This window comes from Hypomesus nipponensis, chromosome 16 (genome assembly GCF_054491055.1).
Source record: "Hypomesus nipponensis isolate SF chromosome 16, ASM5449105v1, whole genome shotgun sequence".
Classification (NCBI taxonomy): Eukaryota; Metazoa; Chordata; class Actinopteri; order Osmeriformes; family Osmeridae; genus Hypomesus; species Hypomesus nipponensis.
Window position 1 is genome coordinate 519,192 of NC_140376.1, and position 18,143 is coordinate 537,334.

At 50.4% G+C, this 18,143-nt stretch overlaps 2 protein-coding genes across 4 annotated transcripts in view; both read left to right on the forward strand.

Moving 5' to 3' along the window:
• Positions 1-4,617, forward strand: part of sned1 (sushi, nidogen and EGF-like domains 1) — a 30,448-nt gene extending 25,831 nt beyond the window's left edge. Inside the window, 9 exon segments of the mRNA XM_084675433.1 lie at positions 220-498; positions 732-900; positions 1,751-1,833; positions 1,986-2,084; positions 2,463-2,579; positions 3,089-3,176; positions 3,436-3,515; positions 3,832-3,859; positions 4,033-4,617. Coding sequence (XP_084531559.1) covers positions 220-498; positions 732-900; positions 1,751-1,833; positions 1,986-2,084; positions 2,463-2,579; positions 3,089-3,176; positions 3,436-3,515; positions 3,832-3,857 — 941 coding nt within the window. The 3' untranslated portion in view covers positions 3,858-3,859; positions 4,033-4,617.
• A 483-nt stretch (positions 4,618-5,100) lies between these two features.
• Positions 5,101-18,143, forward strand: part of ryk (receptor like tyrosine kinase) — a 35,631-nt gene continuing 22,588 nt past the window's right edge. For all 3 annotated transcript variants that reach the window (XM_084675683.1, XM_084675685.1, XM_084675684.1), the window contains exon 1: positions 5,101-5,740. In XM_084675683.1, the coding sequence (XP_084531809.1) occupies positions 5,524-5,740 (217 nt within the window). In that variant the 5' untranslated portion in view covers positions 5,101-5,523. The remainder of the gene's footprint in view (positions 5,741-18,143) is intronic.

Below are 18,143 nucleotides of genomic sequence, written 5' to 3' on the forward strand. Positions count from 1 at the left end.
TTTCTGGGCTCATGTGACCAGCTCTGAGTACTGCTGGAGTACTGAGTCACATGAACCACAAATGGGAACCATGTTACTTTGATTAGGCATTCACTTGGCAAGGAGCCGTCTCATGAATGATAAGATTTCACATACTGAAATACATGCATTTTGCCACATACACTCAAACCTTACAGGCACACACACACACACTCAGACCATCTGTCCCCTTCCCCACAGGGCCCCTCCCCCCTCAGAACCTCTCCCTGTCCCATGTGACCACCAACTCCGCCCACATCACCTGGGACCGCCCCCCGGTGAACCTCCCAGACGGCTTTGTGGTCAACGTGACCCGGGGTTTGAACACCCGCAGCCGCTTCCTGGCCAGCGGGCGCCTGGGGGCGTACACCCTGCGGGAGCTCAGCCCCAGCCAGCACTATCACCTGGTGATCACCGCTGTCACCCACACGGGCGCTGACCAGCTGCACAGCCTGCCGCAGCACCTGGCCTTCACCACCTGTGAGTGCTCCCAGAGCATCGCCTCACCTGGAACACCTCACACACCCCCAGGACACACACTGGCCAGGACACACACTGGCCAGGACACACACTGGCCAGGACACACACTGGCCAGGACACACACTGGCCAGGACACACACTGTGTGTCTGGGGATGACCTGGGGGAGGCAGCTTGTGACAGCACTGACCCCGAGTGTGTCATGATGGTGTGTGTGTCCCTCCCTCTCTGTCAGTGCCGATGGAGGAGGGTCTGGGGAGGAGGGCGAGGCCGGTGGAGGAGGGTCTGGGGAGGAGGGCGAGGCCAATGGAGGAGGGGCAGGGGGGCGTCCGAACCCTGACGCCATCAGAGCCCCAGGACCTGGAGGTGACGGGGGCGAGAGAACTGACGGAGGAGATGAGCAGGTGAGAGAGAGTCTGGGTCATGTGTTGAAGCAGAGAGAGTCTGGGTCATGTGTTGAAGCACAGAGAGTCTGGGTCATGTGTTGAAGCAGAGAGAGTCTGGGTCATGTGTTGAAGCAGAGAGAGTCTGGTTCATGTGTTGAAGCAGAGAGAGTCTGGGTCATGTGTTGAAGCAGAAAGAGTCTGGGTCATGTGTTGAAGCAGAGAGAGTCTGGGTCATGTGTTGAAGCAGAAAGAGTCTGGGTCATGTGTTGAAGCTGAGAGTCTGGGTCATGTGTTGAATCAGAGAGTCTGGGTCATGTGTTGAAGCAGAGAGAGTCTGGGTCATGTGTTGAAGCAGAGAGTCTGGGTCATGTGTTGAAGCAGAGAGTCTGGGTCATGTGTTGAAGCAGAGAGAGTCTGGGTCATGTGTTGAAGCAGAGAGTCTGGGTCATGTGTTGAAGCAGAGAGTCTGGGTCATGTGTTGAAGCAGAGAGTCTGGGTCATGTGTTGAAGCAGAGAGTCTGGGTCATGTGTTGAAGCAGAAAGAGTCTGGGTCATGTGTTGAAGCAGAGAGTCTGGGTCATGTGTTGAAGCAGAGAGTCTGGGTCATGTGTTGCAGCAGAGAGTCTTTTCAATGTAATTTAGATTTTTGAGGAAAAAAAAGATAGACCAAGCTCTTTTCTACTGGCACTTATGTAGAAGACAAATATTTTTGGTAAAAAAGACCTTTTTAGAAGAAGAGTATTTGTTGGGAAAATTTTTTTATTGGAATTTCTGTTTAGAAATATTTTCATGGATGATAATGTTTTTGCATTAGTGTGTCAGTAGAAAAGAGCTTGGTCTATTGTGGTCTACATGTTTCTCCTTGCAGATACACAGAGCTGAAAGACAGCAGAGGAAGAATCACAGCCCGGTTCTCCAACCTGCCCCGGAAGGTTCTCAGGCACCGCACAAGTAACAGCAATGCATGTTTTCAGTTTTTACATTTATTTTTTTCATCCAGGATTTCACTGAGCTCTAAGTAAAAACATCCAAATTCAACATCTTGCTGTTTTGTTTGTTATATATTATAATGTTTTATGACGGGATGTTTTTTTCTGTTGCAGAGCCAGAACCTCCAATTAAGTTAGAGAGAATGGAGGAAACGACCAATAAAATCAGTCTTGCACTAGAGATCCAGGAAGAAGGATCTAGAAGACAGCCAGGTAGGGGTTCCCTCCCCGTAAGAAGTTCACAATCACAGACAGATAGACTTCCTCTGTCCCGCCCACTGATTTAAAACAAACATACTCTTCCCAACCCGCAGCTGTCTGTATGAGAGAGGTCCGCTGTTTGACAGTTAGGTTCATCTCACTTCTGCCTCCTCATGTACACAACACATCATTAAACACGGATTATAGGGAGAGTAATACTAATAGTTTCTAAAGTGAAGTAAACGTGTGTAGAGTTAAGGTAGTCACGTCAGCTGGAGAGAATGTGCTGAGGGTGGGGAAACCTGTGCTTCTCTACTCCTGGTTCTCTGCGTCTGGTTCTCTACTCTTGGTTCTCTGCGTCTGGTTCTAAGAGCAGCTGCTGTGTTCCAGAGGGTTCCCGGGACTGCCGCGGTGTTCCCTGCCAGAACGGAGGAACGTGTGTGAAGGGGAGCGAGGCTTTCATCTGCGACTGCCCCAGCGGCTTCAAGGGCAGGCAGTGTGAGCTGTGTACGTTCAGCCACATACACATACACTCTCTGTCTCTGTCTCTCTTTGTCTCTGTCTCTCTCTGTCTGTGTCTCTCTTTGTCTCTGTCTCTCTCTATCTCTGTCTCTGTCTCTGTTTCTGTCTGTCTCTGTCTCTCTCTCTGTTTCTCTCTTTGTCTCTCTCTCTGTCTCTCTCTCTGTCTCTCTCTCTGTCTCTCTATTTCCCTCTCAATCATTCCTCTCCCACAAACCTTCCAGTTGAATACATTTCCTCACCCCAAAAACATCCCCAGTTAGATTGTTTAAACATTCCTCTCCCCGAACCCATCCGTCATCATGGAGAGGCCCTTCCCTTCAGTATCACCTCCATCGAATCTAACAAGGAACCCTTTCCGTCTTCCTCGCCGCGTCCCCTCGTCATGCATGTCTCTTTCTTCTTCCATCTTCTTCCCGGCGACCCCACGGCAACCCCACGGCGACCCCACGGCGACCCCACGGCGACCCCACGGCAACCACATGGCGACCACACAGTCTGCCAGCGGGAACCCCACCCCTGCACCCGCCTCTACTCAGAGACCAAGAGCGTTCCAGTCTGGGAGGGAGGCGTGTGTCGTTACCTGTGAGTCTGTCACCCCCCGCTGGGCCTCTCTGGGTCTGGGCCTGAATGCTCACACCTGATACACATGCAGCTTAGTGGGTAGAGGCTTTGCCTGCAGATCACAGAGTCCCTGGTTCAGATATGTATATTATTTGTGGTGGAAGCATCTGCTCAATGAATATGTTGTTATGAACTCTGAAGCCCCCAGCATGATCTCCCATCAGAGCAGGAATGTTGTTTTGCTGAACTGAAGCAGACGAGCTTCTGCCTTTCTCTGCAGGTACAAGAGGACATATCAAGTTCAGCAGGATGTGTGCTATCGAGAGATTTGTGATCCGCTGCTCCCCAAGAAAAGCCCTAGTAGGTTGTGTGTGTGTGTATTTAAAGTGTGTGTGTGTGTATTTAAAGTGTGTGTGTGTGTGTGTGAGTGTTGTCAAGAAAGCTGTTGAGTGTGAGTCAGAAGCCTGTGTTTGAAACCTGGTGTGGGTGAGGGAAGGACACGTGTGTGTGTGTGCGCTTGTGTGTGTGTGTGTGTGTGTGGTGTGTGTGTGTGTGTGTGTGGTGTGTGTGTAGGGTGGTGTGTTGGATCTTCTGAACTAAAGGAATCCTTATTGTAAAAATAATAGCAAATACAGTAAGATTCAGATTTTGACTGGATATATTCTTTCTCCCACAGACAGAAGAACTAAAAGACAACAATAATGGTTAGTTTGTTTTGAAACACAATTAAATTTCAGATAAAATCATCCATTGATGTGTTTAGGTCACAGAATTTGGCCTCAGTTCAAACTAGCATCATCGTTATCTCTCTCAAGAATGTTGATTTTGGATTATCTCACAAGAAAAACTTGTTCCCTGATAACTCCTGGTGGACCAGGCCTCAACGCAGCTCCGAGGAGGACCAGGCCTCAACGCAGCTCCGAGGAGGAGTGAGGCGAGGAGGAGTGAGGCGAGGAGGAGTGAGGCGGCTAAAAAACTTCTGGAGAACTAACTGAGATCTGCTAAATGGGTTGATAACTGTCCAGACTCAACACCATGTGTCAATATTTATATATTTTTCTTAAACACGATAAACAGTCCACTGTAGTGAACCTGCATCGACACAACACAAGCATACCTCACTGGGAACACAACACAAACTGACACATTGGGAAGTTCTTGTTTTTTTTGTATACATGAAGATACAGTTTGGTCCCTCAGGGAAGTTTGTGTCAGGTTGCCCGAATTTTCACCCTTGATGAATTCAGATTGCCTGTATTTTTTCTTAATTTTATTCTTTTTTTTTTACCACAAGTCAAACTGTTTCCTTCTTCTCAAAGATCAGTTCTCAACATCATACTGGAAAACATGTCATGGCCTGTCGCCATGTCTCAAAGCCAACCTCACTGCTAGCTATCATGTAAATACTGTTTATAGGCTGTTTTGTAGGTGAATATTTTAATAATAAAAACGTGAAAATTGATTTTTGTCATGTCTTAATAACTTTTTGAACTTTTCTATAGTCTTGTGAGGCACGAGGTCAGGAAAGCACAGGCCAAATGGCAATGCACGTGATCACCACCAGATGTCTATATTGCATCAATATGACTTATAATAATAATTAATAATGAGCCTTTTGAATATGTGCAAGTGTTCTCGTTTGAAGAGCCACGTATTTTCAATTTTGGATATATATGGACAATAGATTAAAATTGGGACTGGTGTTTTTTTATTCGGTTGTTTCACCTTGTATGTGTCTGATTCATATTGGTAGTAAACACGTTAGGCTGTGCATGAAATAAACGATGACTTGTTAAACGACGGACCTTCAGTGTCCCTCGAAACGACCCCCTCCCGGTCTCCCCGGTACACGGGCTGGCCGTTTGAAGACTCGTGCTTCCACCTTCAATCCTGTCGTCAGCGCGTAGCAAGCCCACGCGCTCCTACTCCCTCCTCCCCGCGCGGTGAAAGCTGATATCGCAGGGGGAAGGAGAGGACCGCGGTGGGAGAAAGCTGGATCTTACTTTCAGGCTTATCTGAACAATTTTACAGTATTTTTAAGTGTGCCAAATAAACCGGACATGAATTAAATCGCAGGCACGTGTTGCCCGAACGTTGATTTCATTCTCAAATCCGCCAACGCAGAATTATTCATTGACCACGGACTAACTGGCACAATATGTCCAAAGTTAGCTAGCCAGCAAGCTAGCCAGCTAGAAGGACAAAACCCAGGCGAAAGCGGAGGCGACGCGAAAAGTGCGGTTCAGCGTCAAGTAGGTAGTAATGTTGCTGTTAGAAATTAACTTGAGATACGGATGAGAAGGATATCGAGGATTCGGACCCCAGGAGGTACAACAACAGACGTGCTTAAAGCTAGACAACGACTGTAATGTTGGGGCAGCAGCGACGGGTTCTCCGAAGTGGCAGCCCGTCGGTGTCCCGGGGCTGGCAACATTCGGTGCTGTGGAGACTCGGGGGCTTGGTGTTCCTTCTCCTCCTCGAGGGGACCGTCTGCCGCGCCAACCCCAGCAGTGCTCCGGGCGTCAACAACAACCACCCCAGTGTCAACGTATACATGAGCGAAGAAGAGGTGAAAAAGCTTTTGGGTAAGCACCGGCATGGCCTCCTTTCACAACACTTCACTCAAGAACTAAAAGCACCTCAGTCTGCACGGACAACCCACTTTTTGGGGGAAAGGATTACGAGAAAGCACATTTAAGAGAACCGTTTAGTGCCAAGATGCCCTCAGTGTATGTAGTCGTCTCGTTGATCAAGTCATGTCGAATGCCTGTAGGTAGTTAGTCACTCTGTATACAGTTATGAGGCAATAAATGAAGTATACTATTGGCATTAATAGACCGCCACACAACGTCCATGTCATTGATTCATTGTACTAAGGATATGAATTCCAGCCAGCGCCCTAAGAAAGTTAAAAGACTCAAATAAGAGAATAAAGCTTTGCCCAAATCCAAACCATGGCTTTCATTAGTCATTACTGTAATAGGAAGCATATGAAACGAAGACAAATATCACTTTGTTTTCAGATGGAACATAAAGTTGTCAGAACCAGGTAATTTGCATTTCATGCCAAAACCTTCTCTTGAGCTGAATTTGAGATAATACGTTCCAAGCAAAGACTTGATTACTTCTGCAGAGGTCTCAAGAACGTGTCTTATTTTCACAGACTGCATCCTTGTTTTGTCTGCTGATAAGTGAAATGAGATCCACCCTATTGATTACCACTGACTTGTTAATGTGCGGGTTCCTGGGTGTGTGTGTGGGCGGTGGGTTCTAGAACCAGTCGTTAACGTTCTAGAGTGCCACAGTTGCCTAATGAAGGGGTGGAAGTGTTGGGACAACTATTTCCTGCTTAGGCTTCATCTGAGACTAGCATCAGTTTATCGTAGCATCGTAGTTGTGGAAGATCAGTAGGAACTCCTTACACAGTAGTTTGTGATTCCTGTTTAATTTTGTTAGATGATTTAGAGGTTAGCCTCATCGCAGGCTGTTGGGTTTGTTTGGTAATGGATGGGACTCTCTCCAGTTGGAAGGGATGTTGGTTAGTTGTACGCACCATCCCTCAGAGACGTTTCACTGTGGAATCAGGTTCCAGTCTGACAAGGCCGCATTAGTTCTTTGTTTACAAACCCCCACATATGTAATGTTCTTTTTTATGCCCACGCTCAGATGAGAGACAGACTGCTTCGTTTGACCTTTGCTTTGATTTTTAAGGTCTGTCATGAGGATCATATTCTTACAGGTTTATTGGAGGTTTCTGGTATGTGTCCTCTTGTCTTGTGCTTCACCGTAAAAACCTCTGCAAGGACGGCATGCCTGTGGGCTGCTGCTGCTGGGGATGTTCTCCTCTAATTCTCCTTCTCTCCTCACCACAGATGTTTTGTATCCTACGCAGTAGTCCTAAATTCCACAAATTGCTGTAAAGCGTACCTGTACAGTACTACGATTTACATTTTCATTTGACACATTATGAATGTAGACGATGCTTTTATCCAAAACAGCGTTCATAGAAAGCACAGCAGCAGATCAAGGAATTGATCTGAATGATTTGACAGTATTTTGGAGGTCAGAGTCAAGGAACGGTCGGTATCGCTACATCTCCCATCTTAGCTCAGGCTCTCGCTGCAAGTGCTGTCTCTCCTGTACCGAGGGGAGCGAAGCTGTTCTGAGGGACCTTTCCTTGGGGAGCGGGTCTTGAGTGGGTCTCTGTTTGGTCCTGTGTTGTCCTGAGTCAGGCTGCCGTGAAGAGCCCTGCAGGCTCCAGCGCTGCTGCTCTGCTGGGAGGCAGCAAGCTCTCTGATCTCAGGCTCCTGCAGGTGATGGGGCTTTTTCCAGGGCTTTCTGTGTCTTCTATTGTGTTGAAACTGTACACTGTATCAATACCAAAACCACCAGTCATAGTATTATTAATACTGATGTGTGTGTGTGTGTGTGTGTGTAAGGCCTGAATGAAGCATAGAACCCGTTTGTAGGAATGACTCTTCTGTCCCTCTCTCCTGCTCCTGCTTGCTCCCCTTCCCTCTCTCCTGCTCCTGCTTGCTCCCCTTCCACCCCCCAGCTCGGAGCTACAGTTTCAGAACCTCTGTCTCAGCTTGGCTGAGTCTGACACCCTCTTCGTTGTCCGAGGCGCACTGATGATGTGACAGAGAAGAAATGCTGTGCGGTTGGTTTAGTCTACTCTGCGTTGTAAGCACATGATGCTGTGCGGTTGGTTTAGTCTACTCTGTGTTGTAAGCACATGATGCTGTGCGGTTGGTTTAGTCTACTCTGCGTTGTAAGCACATGATGCTGTGCGGTTGGTTTAGTCTATTCTGTGTTGTAAGCACATGATGCTGTGCGGTTGGTGTAGTCTACTCTGTGTTGTCAGCACATGATGCTGTGCGGTTGGTGTAGTCTACTCTGTGTTGTCAGCACATGGCCTGTTCTTGAGTGTCTCAGACAAGGCTGTGGACGGGTCTGTGCATCCAGCAACATTACTCTAGTAGGAAGAGTGTGTGTTGATGTGGGCCAGAGAGATTCCTGTGTGCTGGCAAGTGGGCCCTTTCTCTCCCCAGACTGCTGCTCGCTCATTTGACGCTCCTGCCTCTCCCTCTCCCCTCTCCACCAGTTCCTCCCCTTCTCTCTGGGGTCTGCCATTCTCTCAATGCTTTCACAGATCTTAATCTGCCAGGGTTTCTGTTTCTCTCGAAGGCTCGATGGTGTCAGAGGGTTAGGGATAGAGTTAGGGTTAGAGAAACCTCCTCTTCTCTCCTGTCTGTGATCTTCCTGTCTCTGCCTGGCACAGCTTGCCCCGGCCCTCGCTGCCTCCAACCCAAACAGAAGCTAGCATCAGCAGGGAGCTCCTGTGACAGGGTGAACATCTTGCCCCCCCTCTTCTCCTGAACCCCCTCAGGTTCAGCCCCCCCCCTCTTCTCCTGAACCCCCTCTGGTTCAGCCACCCCCCCTTCTGCTCCTGAACCCCTCAGGTTCAGATACGACGTTGAGATGAACGATGAGGGGCCGTCAATTTCTACCGTCACTGTTTTCCCCCTGTTTGGTCTGGAACAGCCTTGTGTTTTTCTCCAGATGTGGATGATCCCTCCCCCTCCTTGCTTGTCACATCTTCTTCACAGCTGACCTTGAGCAGGGTTTCCTCCTCATAAATCAGACCCCCCCCCCTCTTAATGCAATGAAGTTGTACCCCAGGCCAAGGACTTGTGTAAGATGCTGTTGTAATCATTTTGGCATATCTTGTTTGAATGATCATTTAGCAAATATAGTATATGTCATTTGCTGGATATAAGCATATTGTGTATCAACTGGTGTTTTTTTGTTTTCACTGGGACAAACTGCAGAGTAGAGTCCAAGAAATATTTCCCTTTGGGGACAGTCAGGTTTATCTGATCTTCCTCGTTCTTCAGCCCAGCTGAGAGTGTTTTCCAGGAAGTCACCACCAAGCTAGCCTGCCTCATCAGCGGCCACCATGACACCGGAGTGGATCCAAGTAAGGACGAATTCAGTCCCATAGTTGAAGGATGGAGTTGTCTCATGTTCACCGGGGGGGATCCCAAATCTAAGAGAGAGAGGGATAGTGAGACGAGAGGTATCTGAAGAACCCTCAGGGGAAAATGCCTTTTCAGAACTGGTAATGGAGGAAGGCAGCTGGTGATGGAGGAAGGCAGCTGGTGATGGAGGAAGGCATCTCGCGATGGAGGAAGGCAGCTGGTGATGGAGGAAGGCAGCTGGTGATGGAGGAAGATGAGCTGGTGATGGAGGAAGATCAGCTGGTGATGGAGGAAGATCAGCTGGTGATGGAGGAAGATCAGCTGGTGATGGAGGAAGATCAGCTGGTGATGGAGGAAGATCAGCTGGTGATGGAGGAAGGCAGCTGGTGATGGAGGAAGATCAGCTGGTGATGGAGGAAGGCAGCTGGTGATGGAGGAAGGCAGCTGGTGATGGAGGAAGGCAGCTGGTGATGGAGGAAGGCAGCTGGTGATGGAGGAAGATCAGCTGGTGATGGAGGAAGGCAGCTGGTGATGGAGGAAGGCAGCTGGTGATGGAGGAAGGCAGCTGGTGATGGAGGAAGGCAGCTGGTGATGGAGGAAGATCAGCTGGTGATGGAGGAAGGCAGCTGGTGATGGAGGAAGGCAGCTGGTGATGGAGGAAGGCAGCTGGTGATGGAGGAAGGCAGCTGGTGATGGAGGAAGATCAGCTGGTGATGGAGGAAGGCAGCTGGTGATGGAGGAAGGCAGCTGGTGATGGAGGAAGGCAGCTGGTGATGGAGGAAGGCAGCTGGTGATGGAGGAAGATCAGCTGGTGATGGAGGAAGGCAGCTGGTGATGGAGGAAGGCAGCTGGTGATGGAGGAAGGCAGCTGGTGATGGAGGAAGGCAGCTGGTGATGGAGGAAGATCAGCTGGTGATGGAGGAAGGCAGCTGGTGATGGAGGAAGGCAGCTGGTGATGGAGGAAGGCAGCTTTTGATGGAGGAAGGCAGCTGGTGATGGAGGAAGGCAGCTGGCGAGACTGCTGCTCGCTCTGAAACCCTGGAAGTATGCGAGAGGTCTTCTGAAGGAATATGGGCTGCACAGCGGTAGCATGTCTCTATCCAGTTTGCCTCTTTTACCTTTTAACAGCATGCCTGGTCTCCTCCAGCCTTGATAGAGGAAGGAGGCTCCAAGACAAACTGCTGGTGAATTAATTGAATGTGGTGTTTCCTTGATGGAGATGGCAGGTGAGGTAATGGCCATATGGGGTTGTAATTAATAGCAGATTCCCCTCAATGTGAAGTCCAGGCTGCCACACCGTGGCCCTGACAGTCTGCCTGGGCCTGGAACTACAGTAGACCTAACCCTGGGCCTGAGTCTGGGCCTGAATCTGGACCTGGACCTGGGCCTCCAGCCAGTCCTTCATCCAGACAGGTCAAGTCACCCTTCAGACAGCTGTCAGGAGAAGCTGCCAGACATCAAGGAAGCCTTGAGCTTGCAAATGTGCTCAAGAGCTCTCTGCTCTGTCGTGGTCTTGTGACTAGCCCAGTTCCCAGGCCTGTTTCCACCTCACAAGGTGAACTTTGGTAAAAATCCTCCTATGCTCCCAGGGAGAGGTACATCTGCTACGATGCTTCTCTGAGTGCTGCTGCATCTGACTGATCCAGGAAGTGCTGTACCAGGAAGTGCTTTACGTCTGCACTGAGGAGCAGTGCAGCATAAAACCAAAAACAGAACTTTCTCGCTCCTGTCATTCCAGATTCTGTCCAACCGAAACCCCTTCCTGGATCTGGAGACAGTGAGTTCTCAGCCAGACATGTTGAGTGATGTCTTGGGAGTAGAATGTCTCCTGTTCAGTCATGGGTGTTGAGCATTTCTCAAGCTCTTCCCATGCAGACACTTGAGCTGGCTTATTAAATGTGTTACTTTTGTTTGACCCCTTGTGTCACCTGAGCTGACAAATCTATGTAAATGTATGCGTTTCTGCAAACTCTTCTGTCTAGTTATTCATGACTGCAGCTGTGGGTAAAAGCCTTTTTTCGAGTCAAGATGTTGCAAGTCTGTTTCAGTGAGTCAAGATGTTGCAAGTCTGTTTCAGTGAGTCAAGATGTTGCAAGTCTGTTTCAGTGAGTCAAGATGTTGCAGGTCTGTTTCAGTGAGTCAAGATGTTGCAGGTCTGTTTCAGTGAGTCAAGATGTTGCAGGTCTGTTTCAATGTCGGTTGAACCCCCAGCAGGGATGTTTTGAGTCCCCTCTGTAGAACGTGAACAGGCTGTCACGGAGGAGCAGACCCAGTTCTGTCCTCTGTAACAAAATGCCTCAATTGAGGCTAAAGGTAAACCACCCCACAGAAGCAGAGCCGTTGGCTTTATCTGAGAAACCCTACACCGTAATGACTCTTCTAAAGTTTGAATCATCTCAGCTGGAGACACTGGGATCTGTTCCTGAGGGAGGAATGAACTCGTACAAAAAATAAGAAAAGTGAAGAGCTGGTTGGTGGGTCGGGGAGATATCAAAATGGGCTGTCCAAAAACTCTTCAAGGTTAAAACAGGAGCTGTAGGATAGTGTTTTTATTGTTATATCGTTTTTAGACCACCCACATTTTTCAGGCATATCTATAAGCATATATTCTATATGTTCTCCTGACCACAACTCAGTAGCCTCTAATGCTCTCGCCTGCTCTTCCTTGCTCTAACCAGCATGATCACAGCTTCAGGACATGTGAGACTATGCTATGCACTTAGTGTCATGCTCTTAGGAAGAGCATGAGACTAAGTCATATTTAGGTTTTCACAATGTATGTTTCATGTTTTGGCTACCCGCAATGTTTGGGGCTATCTTGTTATGATCAGTGACCTATGCACTTTTGTAAAACTCTCTTGGAAGTCGCTTTGGATAAAAGCGTCTGCTAAATGAATAAATGTAAGAGCAGTTACAGTTGGTTTCAATCCCAGATCCTGCCAATCCTAAAATGCTGTTCTTTTCGCTTAATGCTTAGCTTCCTATGTGATTAGATGACCAGGATTTTAAAAATAACATGCTTGAGATTCCTCAAGCACTGCGCAGTAGACATTTCTGCCTGTGTGTTGTTGCCCATAATGATGGGCTGTTTCAGCCTGGTGTTCCATGGAAGATCCAGCAGCACAGCACAGTGACCCAGTTCAGCCACCAGCTCGCTGTTTGCTCTTAAGGAATTTGTCACGGTGGATATGGAGCGCTGTGAAAGGTTGTGCCCAGGGCGGCTGCAGTGTCCCTCGCCCCCCTCTCCACGGCAGGACAAATATTGGGCTTTTCCAGTCATGTTAAGCCCATGACCACAGGAAATAAAACCATCATGTGACTGCGTGGGGAGGTTCCCTGGTCGACTTGTCACTCTGCGCTCCTGGGTGACAAGTAAGACACAAAACTCAAACTGAATTCTTAAGACTGTAAGTTAGCAAGCATGCTAAAGCTTAGTAAACCGTTTCTTGAAATACCTAAAATGGGACTTAAATCATATCATTACAAAATAGTGAAATATTTTCAACTGGGGTTCTGCTAGACCTGATGCATTCACGACACTCCATTAAGGACAATAAACGTCAAATTTGTTTTATGAAACAATCCGTTTACCTCTAATGCTGCCACTATCTCAGCTAAATAACAGCCGAGCGTAGCTCCCTTTCCCTGGGGTCCTCCCAGGCTCCCCTCCCCCCCCCCCCCAGGCCCCCCGCCCCCCAGGCCCCCTCTCCCCCGTCTGTGTGGCTGAAAGGCAATCCGGGTCTTTATAGAAAGGAGACTGAAAAGTGATTGGATGATTGGCAGCTCCATTCATATTCTCCATGCCACTCAGCCAAGATGTGCTGGAGAGGGGGCCCTCTCTCTCCCTCCCTCTGTCACTCTCCCTCTCTCTCTCTCTCTCTCTCTCTCTCTCTCTCTCTCTCTCTCTCTCTCCCCCTCCCCTCTTCCTCTCCCTCCCCCTCCATCTTTTGTCCCAAGATTCGCTGCACTGGTGGGAGGTTCAGTCTCAGACCCATCCACAAGTCACTGCTCTTTTGTTTAAACTTGGGTAGTGCCTTTTAGAATGTGTACAGTAGTGCCCCCCAGACCGTTCACTCCATTGTTGTACTGTAAGTTAGTGTGTTTTGAGAGAGATGTAACCTAGAGTGTGCTGACAGCCCGGCCTCAGGACCACTACCCAGAATGCACCTGGGCGGCACAGCCAGTTCCTCAGGGAAGGGTTGTTCTTGTTCTGAAAGGGGACTGTCTTCATCAAACTTTCCCAAAGTGGTAACATAGAACATAGTTACGTTTAAACTGTTTAGTTTTAACTTTGTTAGCTGCTCTTAAACTCAAGAATGGAGTCTCTGTGCTGTTCGTCTGTAAGGAGGGGAATGCTCAAACTCATCAAACATACAATCCAGAGTCGTGGCCGTGCTCATTCACCTCACGCCCGGCCAGCTGAGCCTCACTTATTCACAGAGCAAGATGCCCCCAGGAAACACGGACCCCATTTAGAGGAGAACGGAGCAGTGAGAGGCCACTTCAACCAGCCTGGATTGGCCTCAGGGTCAAAAATCAACAACAACACTACTGCTAACAACCAGGCTGGTCATGTTCCCCGTTTGTACAGTCCAGTACCCACCCATTCCTGTTGAGGAACCAAGGTCCTCATTCAGCAAGAGCAAGCCATCAGTGAGAAACCCCGTAATGGAAGAGAGAAACTCACTGTCCTCAGATTCCTTCTCTCTCTCTCTCTCTCTCTCTCTCTCTCTCTCTCTCTCTCTCTCTCTCTCTCTCTCTCTCTCTCTCTCTCTCTCTCTCTCTCTCTCTCTCTCTCTCTCTCTCTCTCTCTCTCTCTCTCTCTCTCTCTCTCTCTCTCTCTCTCTCTCTCTCTCTCTCTCTCTCTCTCTCTCTCTCTCTCTCTCTCTCTCTCTCTCTCTCTCTCTCTCTCTCTCTCTCTCTCTCTCTCTCTCTCTCTCTCTCTCTCTCTCTCTCTCTCTCTCTCTCTCTCTCTCTCTCTCTCTCTCTCTCTCTCTCTCTCTCTCTCTCTCTCTCTCTCTCTCTCTCTCTGCCCTCGGGGCTCTGTACGGGATAAAGGAGAGAGGGGGCGGGGGGAAGCTAGGATGCCTTCTTTGAAGTAAGTGTACGAAAACCCTGAAAGACGGCCTCTCTGCGTGTGTTTCCACTAGTCTCAGCAAGACATTAAGACATGTTTTGCCTCTTGAAAACAAGAAGGGTTGAAGGTTATTGTTGTTGCTGCTGTTGTAGTTGTGTTGTTGTTGCAGTTGAGGCCTGTGTTGAAGCCTTAGTTCAGCCTTACTGGTTGTCCTGTAGTCCCCATACAGATATCCTGCCCTGGTGTTTTACACCCATCCTGCTGCCTGGGAAGTTGACCTGGAAGTCAAATCACATCTGAAAGTGCTTTTCCATCGGCGGGCACCAGCCCCTTCTTCCACCAGCCCCTTCTTCCACCAGCTCCCCCTCCACCAGCCCCTTCTTCCACCAGCCCCTGTCCACTGGAGCTAATCTCTGTTGCCTCCCTGCTCACCTGGTTGGTATTAGAGTCTGATTGCTGGACATGCCATCTGCACCGAGTCTTTCTGCTGCATTCTCCTACGCTTGGAATTCTATTAATGTTAATCGGACCTTACACACACACACACACAGACACAACTTGGAGAGTGTCGGGTCCTTTTTGTGAATTTGAGAGTCAGTCGATTTGAATGCAGATGATATCTGCTTCTGTGTGAAGGTGCTGATGGCACCTGGCCAGACATCACCTGCTTCCAACTAAAAGAAGTGCTTTTTTATGTGATCATTCTCCCATCCTGCCACCTACTTATCTGCAGTCCAATGCTCTAACCACCGAGCTACACCTCAGAGAGCGAAAACAAGTGTCACCAGTTTCAGTTCCGTCCTGTTGGCTTTGCTAAGGGAGATGTGCAGATAACTGTTTTGTCAGCGAGACTCTGGAGGAGGGAGGGATGAACCCAGGCAGGTTTCATCTGCTGCCAGGCGTGCGGTCTGTTGCTGCAAGCTTAACGAAGAGAAGGGCTTTGATCATGATCACGTCTTCACAACGTACGATCTGCACGGCTGTCTGGAGGTCGGAAGCGTGCACGGGGAGGAGAATGAGGTTCCACACGCCCTCATGTGTGGAACCTCAGACTACCGGCGGTCTGGTGGTGGAACGCTAGTCTGTTCACCTGCATTCTTCCTGAAGTACAAGCTCCTCAGATCCTGCTCCTGTTCCTCATCCTCCTCCCTCTCCTCCTCCTCCCTCTCCTCCTCCTCCCTCTCCTCCTCCTCCTCCTCCCTCTCCTCCTCCTCCTCCCTCTCCTCCTCCTCCTCCTCCTCCTCCCTCTCCTCCTCCTTCTCCCTCTCCTCCTCCCTCTCCTCCTCCTTCTCCCTCTCCTCCTCCTCCTCCTCCCTCTCCTCCTCCTCCCTCTCCTCCTCCTTCTCCCTCTCCTTCTCCCTCTCCTCCTCCTTCTCCCTCTCCTCCTCCTCCCTCTCCTCCTCCTCCTCCTCCTCCTCCTCCTCCTCCTCCCTCTCCTTCTCCTTCTCCTCCTCCTCCTCCTCCTCCTCCTCCTCCTCCTCCTCCTCCTCCTCCTCCTCCTCCCTCTCCTTCTCCCTCTCCTCCTCCTCCTCCCTCTCCTCCCTCTCCTCCTCCTCCTCCTCCTGCCTCTCATCCTCCCTCTCCTCCTCCTTCTCCCTCTCCTTCTCCCTCTCCTCCTCCTCCCTCTCCTCCTCCTCCTCCTCCCTCTCCTCCTCCTCCCTCTCCTCCTCCCTCTCCTTCTCCCTCTCCTCCTCCTCCCTCTCCTCCTCCTCCTCCTCCTTATCCTTTCCGCCCCCTGTTTCCCAAGGGGTTGTTTGGCGTTTCCAGATGACAGAGTTCCCTGCAGGCCCTCGTTTCCCCCGCAGCCAGTTAATCTGCCCTCCGTCTCCACGGTGACAGGCCGGGAGGGGCTGTTTATCTCATGGGCGCTCAAGGATGGAGACTCTCTTCCCACACAGGAGGGTCTTTGTTCTACCTGTCCAGGCCCGGCCCGCTGCCACCTAGCCCCCCCTGCCTTTGTTCTCGGCTGCGATGGCCTGTAACGCAATCCAGAACAGGCGGGCGCCTACGCAGTCCTGCCGTGCCCCAGCTACCCTTTCCCAGTTACTCTGCCTCTGCCCTGACCCAGCTACCCTGCCCCAGCTACCCTGCCCAGCTACCCTGCTCCAGCTACCCTGCTCCAGCTACCCTGCCCAGCTACCCTGCTCCAGCTACCCTGCTCCAGCTACCCTGCTCCAGCTACCCTGCCCAGCTACCCTGCTCCAGCTACCCTGCTCCAGCTACCCTGCTCCAGCTACCCTGCCCCAGCTACCCTGCTCCAGCTACCCTGCCCAGAGTTCCAGCTAGGACTGTGCAAGGATGTGCTGGCCTTCCCTGGACTGAAGTAAACAGTGGAGGCAACTGAACCATGAAAGGATTGTGAGGCATTAAAGAACGAGCTAGCCCTCCCCCATCTCTCCCTCCCTCCTCTCCCTCTCCCCCCATGCATAGCTGTACACAACAACGTCTGCCATTAAGACAAGAACACTATCGGTTTTTAAAATCCACTGGGTTGACCACAGGTGTTTTGGAAACCATCTATTTCAAACTAGTGTCAGGAATCTGTTCGGTGAGACACCCCTGCTCCCTTGTCACCAGACCTTCTACCTGTGTCTGTCCCTCTCTCTGTTTACCTCCCCCCTCTCTCTCTGTCATCCTTTCTCAATCCCCCCTTCGCTCCTTCTCTCCATCTCCCCTCCCTCTCTCTCTCCCTGGGCTGGGGGCTGTTGCGTGGGCCAGTCCTTTCAAACGGATGCTTTTAAAAGGCTGTGGCCCAGTTTGTTTGGTTAAGGGACCCGAGGGGAAAGACTCTCTGTCTCATCTCCCCCTCTCTCTATCTCCTCCCCCTCTCTCTCCCTAACTCTCTCTCTCTGTCTCTCTCTCTCTCTCTCTCTCATCCTTTCCTCTCTCTGCTAGTTTTAATTGGGATCAAAGCTGTGTGGCCACAGGCAGACAGTCACCCAGAACTGAGCTTGAGGATGGTAATTATTTCCCCACTAATCTGAGAGAGAGTGTGTGTGTGTTTTCTTTTTTCTGGATGAGTGCCTCTGTTTGGAGGTATGAGCCTTTTGCTTTTGTTTCGGGACCGTGACGAGGGAGGGGGAAGGGCGGGAGGGCATGACCCTTTAGCTGGCTGGTTAGCACAACATTGGCTGGTTAGCTTAGCTCTGGCAGGTTACCTTGGCACTAGCTGGTTAGCTTAGCTCTGGCTGGTTAGCTTAGCTCTGGCTGGTTAGTATAACGTTGGCTGGTTAGCTTAGTGCTGACTATGAAAATGGAGATGAATTCAACCCTGACAAAACTCAGGAGGTGTCCCACCCCCAGGGCAGAGGGAGGTGTCCCACCCCCAGGGCAGAGGGAGGTGTCCCACCCCCAGGGCAGAGGGAGGTGTCCCACCCCCAGGGCAGAGGGAGGTGTCCCACCCCCAGGGCAGAGGGAGGTGTCACAGCTGCTGTCCTCCTCCTGAGGGGGAGGGGAGGGAGGAGGAGGGAGGGAGGGAGGGAGGAGAAGTAAGGGGAGGGGAGGGGAAGGGGCAGGAGGAGGAGAGGGGAGAGAAGGGGAGGGAGGGAGGGAGGGAGGGAGGGAGGGAGGGAGGGAGGGAGGGAGGGAGGGAGGGAGGGAGGGAGGGAGGGAGGGAGGGAGGGAGGGAGGAGAGGGGAGGGTGGGGGCAGGAGGAGGGGAGGAGAAGGGATTCCTGGGTGCATTCTTTCCAATCTCTTAGCTTCGCTACGCCAGACTGACACCCCTGCCCCAGCCCTGCCCCAGTGGTGTAAGCAGAACTGGATCGTGTAGATGTGTTGAGAGGTGGAGGAGGATGCCTCTGGTTCAAGAGGATCTTGTGTATTTGATGGAAAACATTCCTCACTTAAGCCTCCCTTTTTTAGCCCTGAGTTTTCCCCCAGATAGGAAATTGTAGTGATATTTGCAGGTCTGTCTAGGTCTGATGTTTCC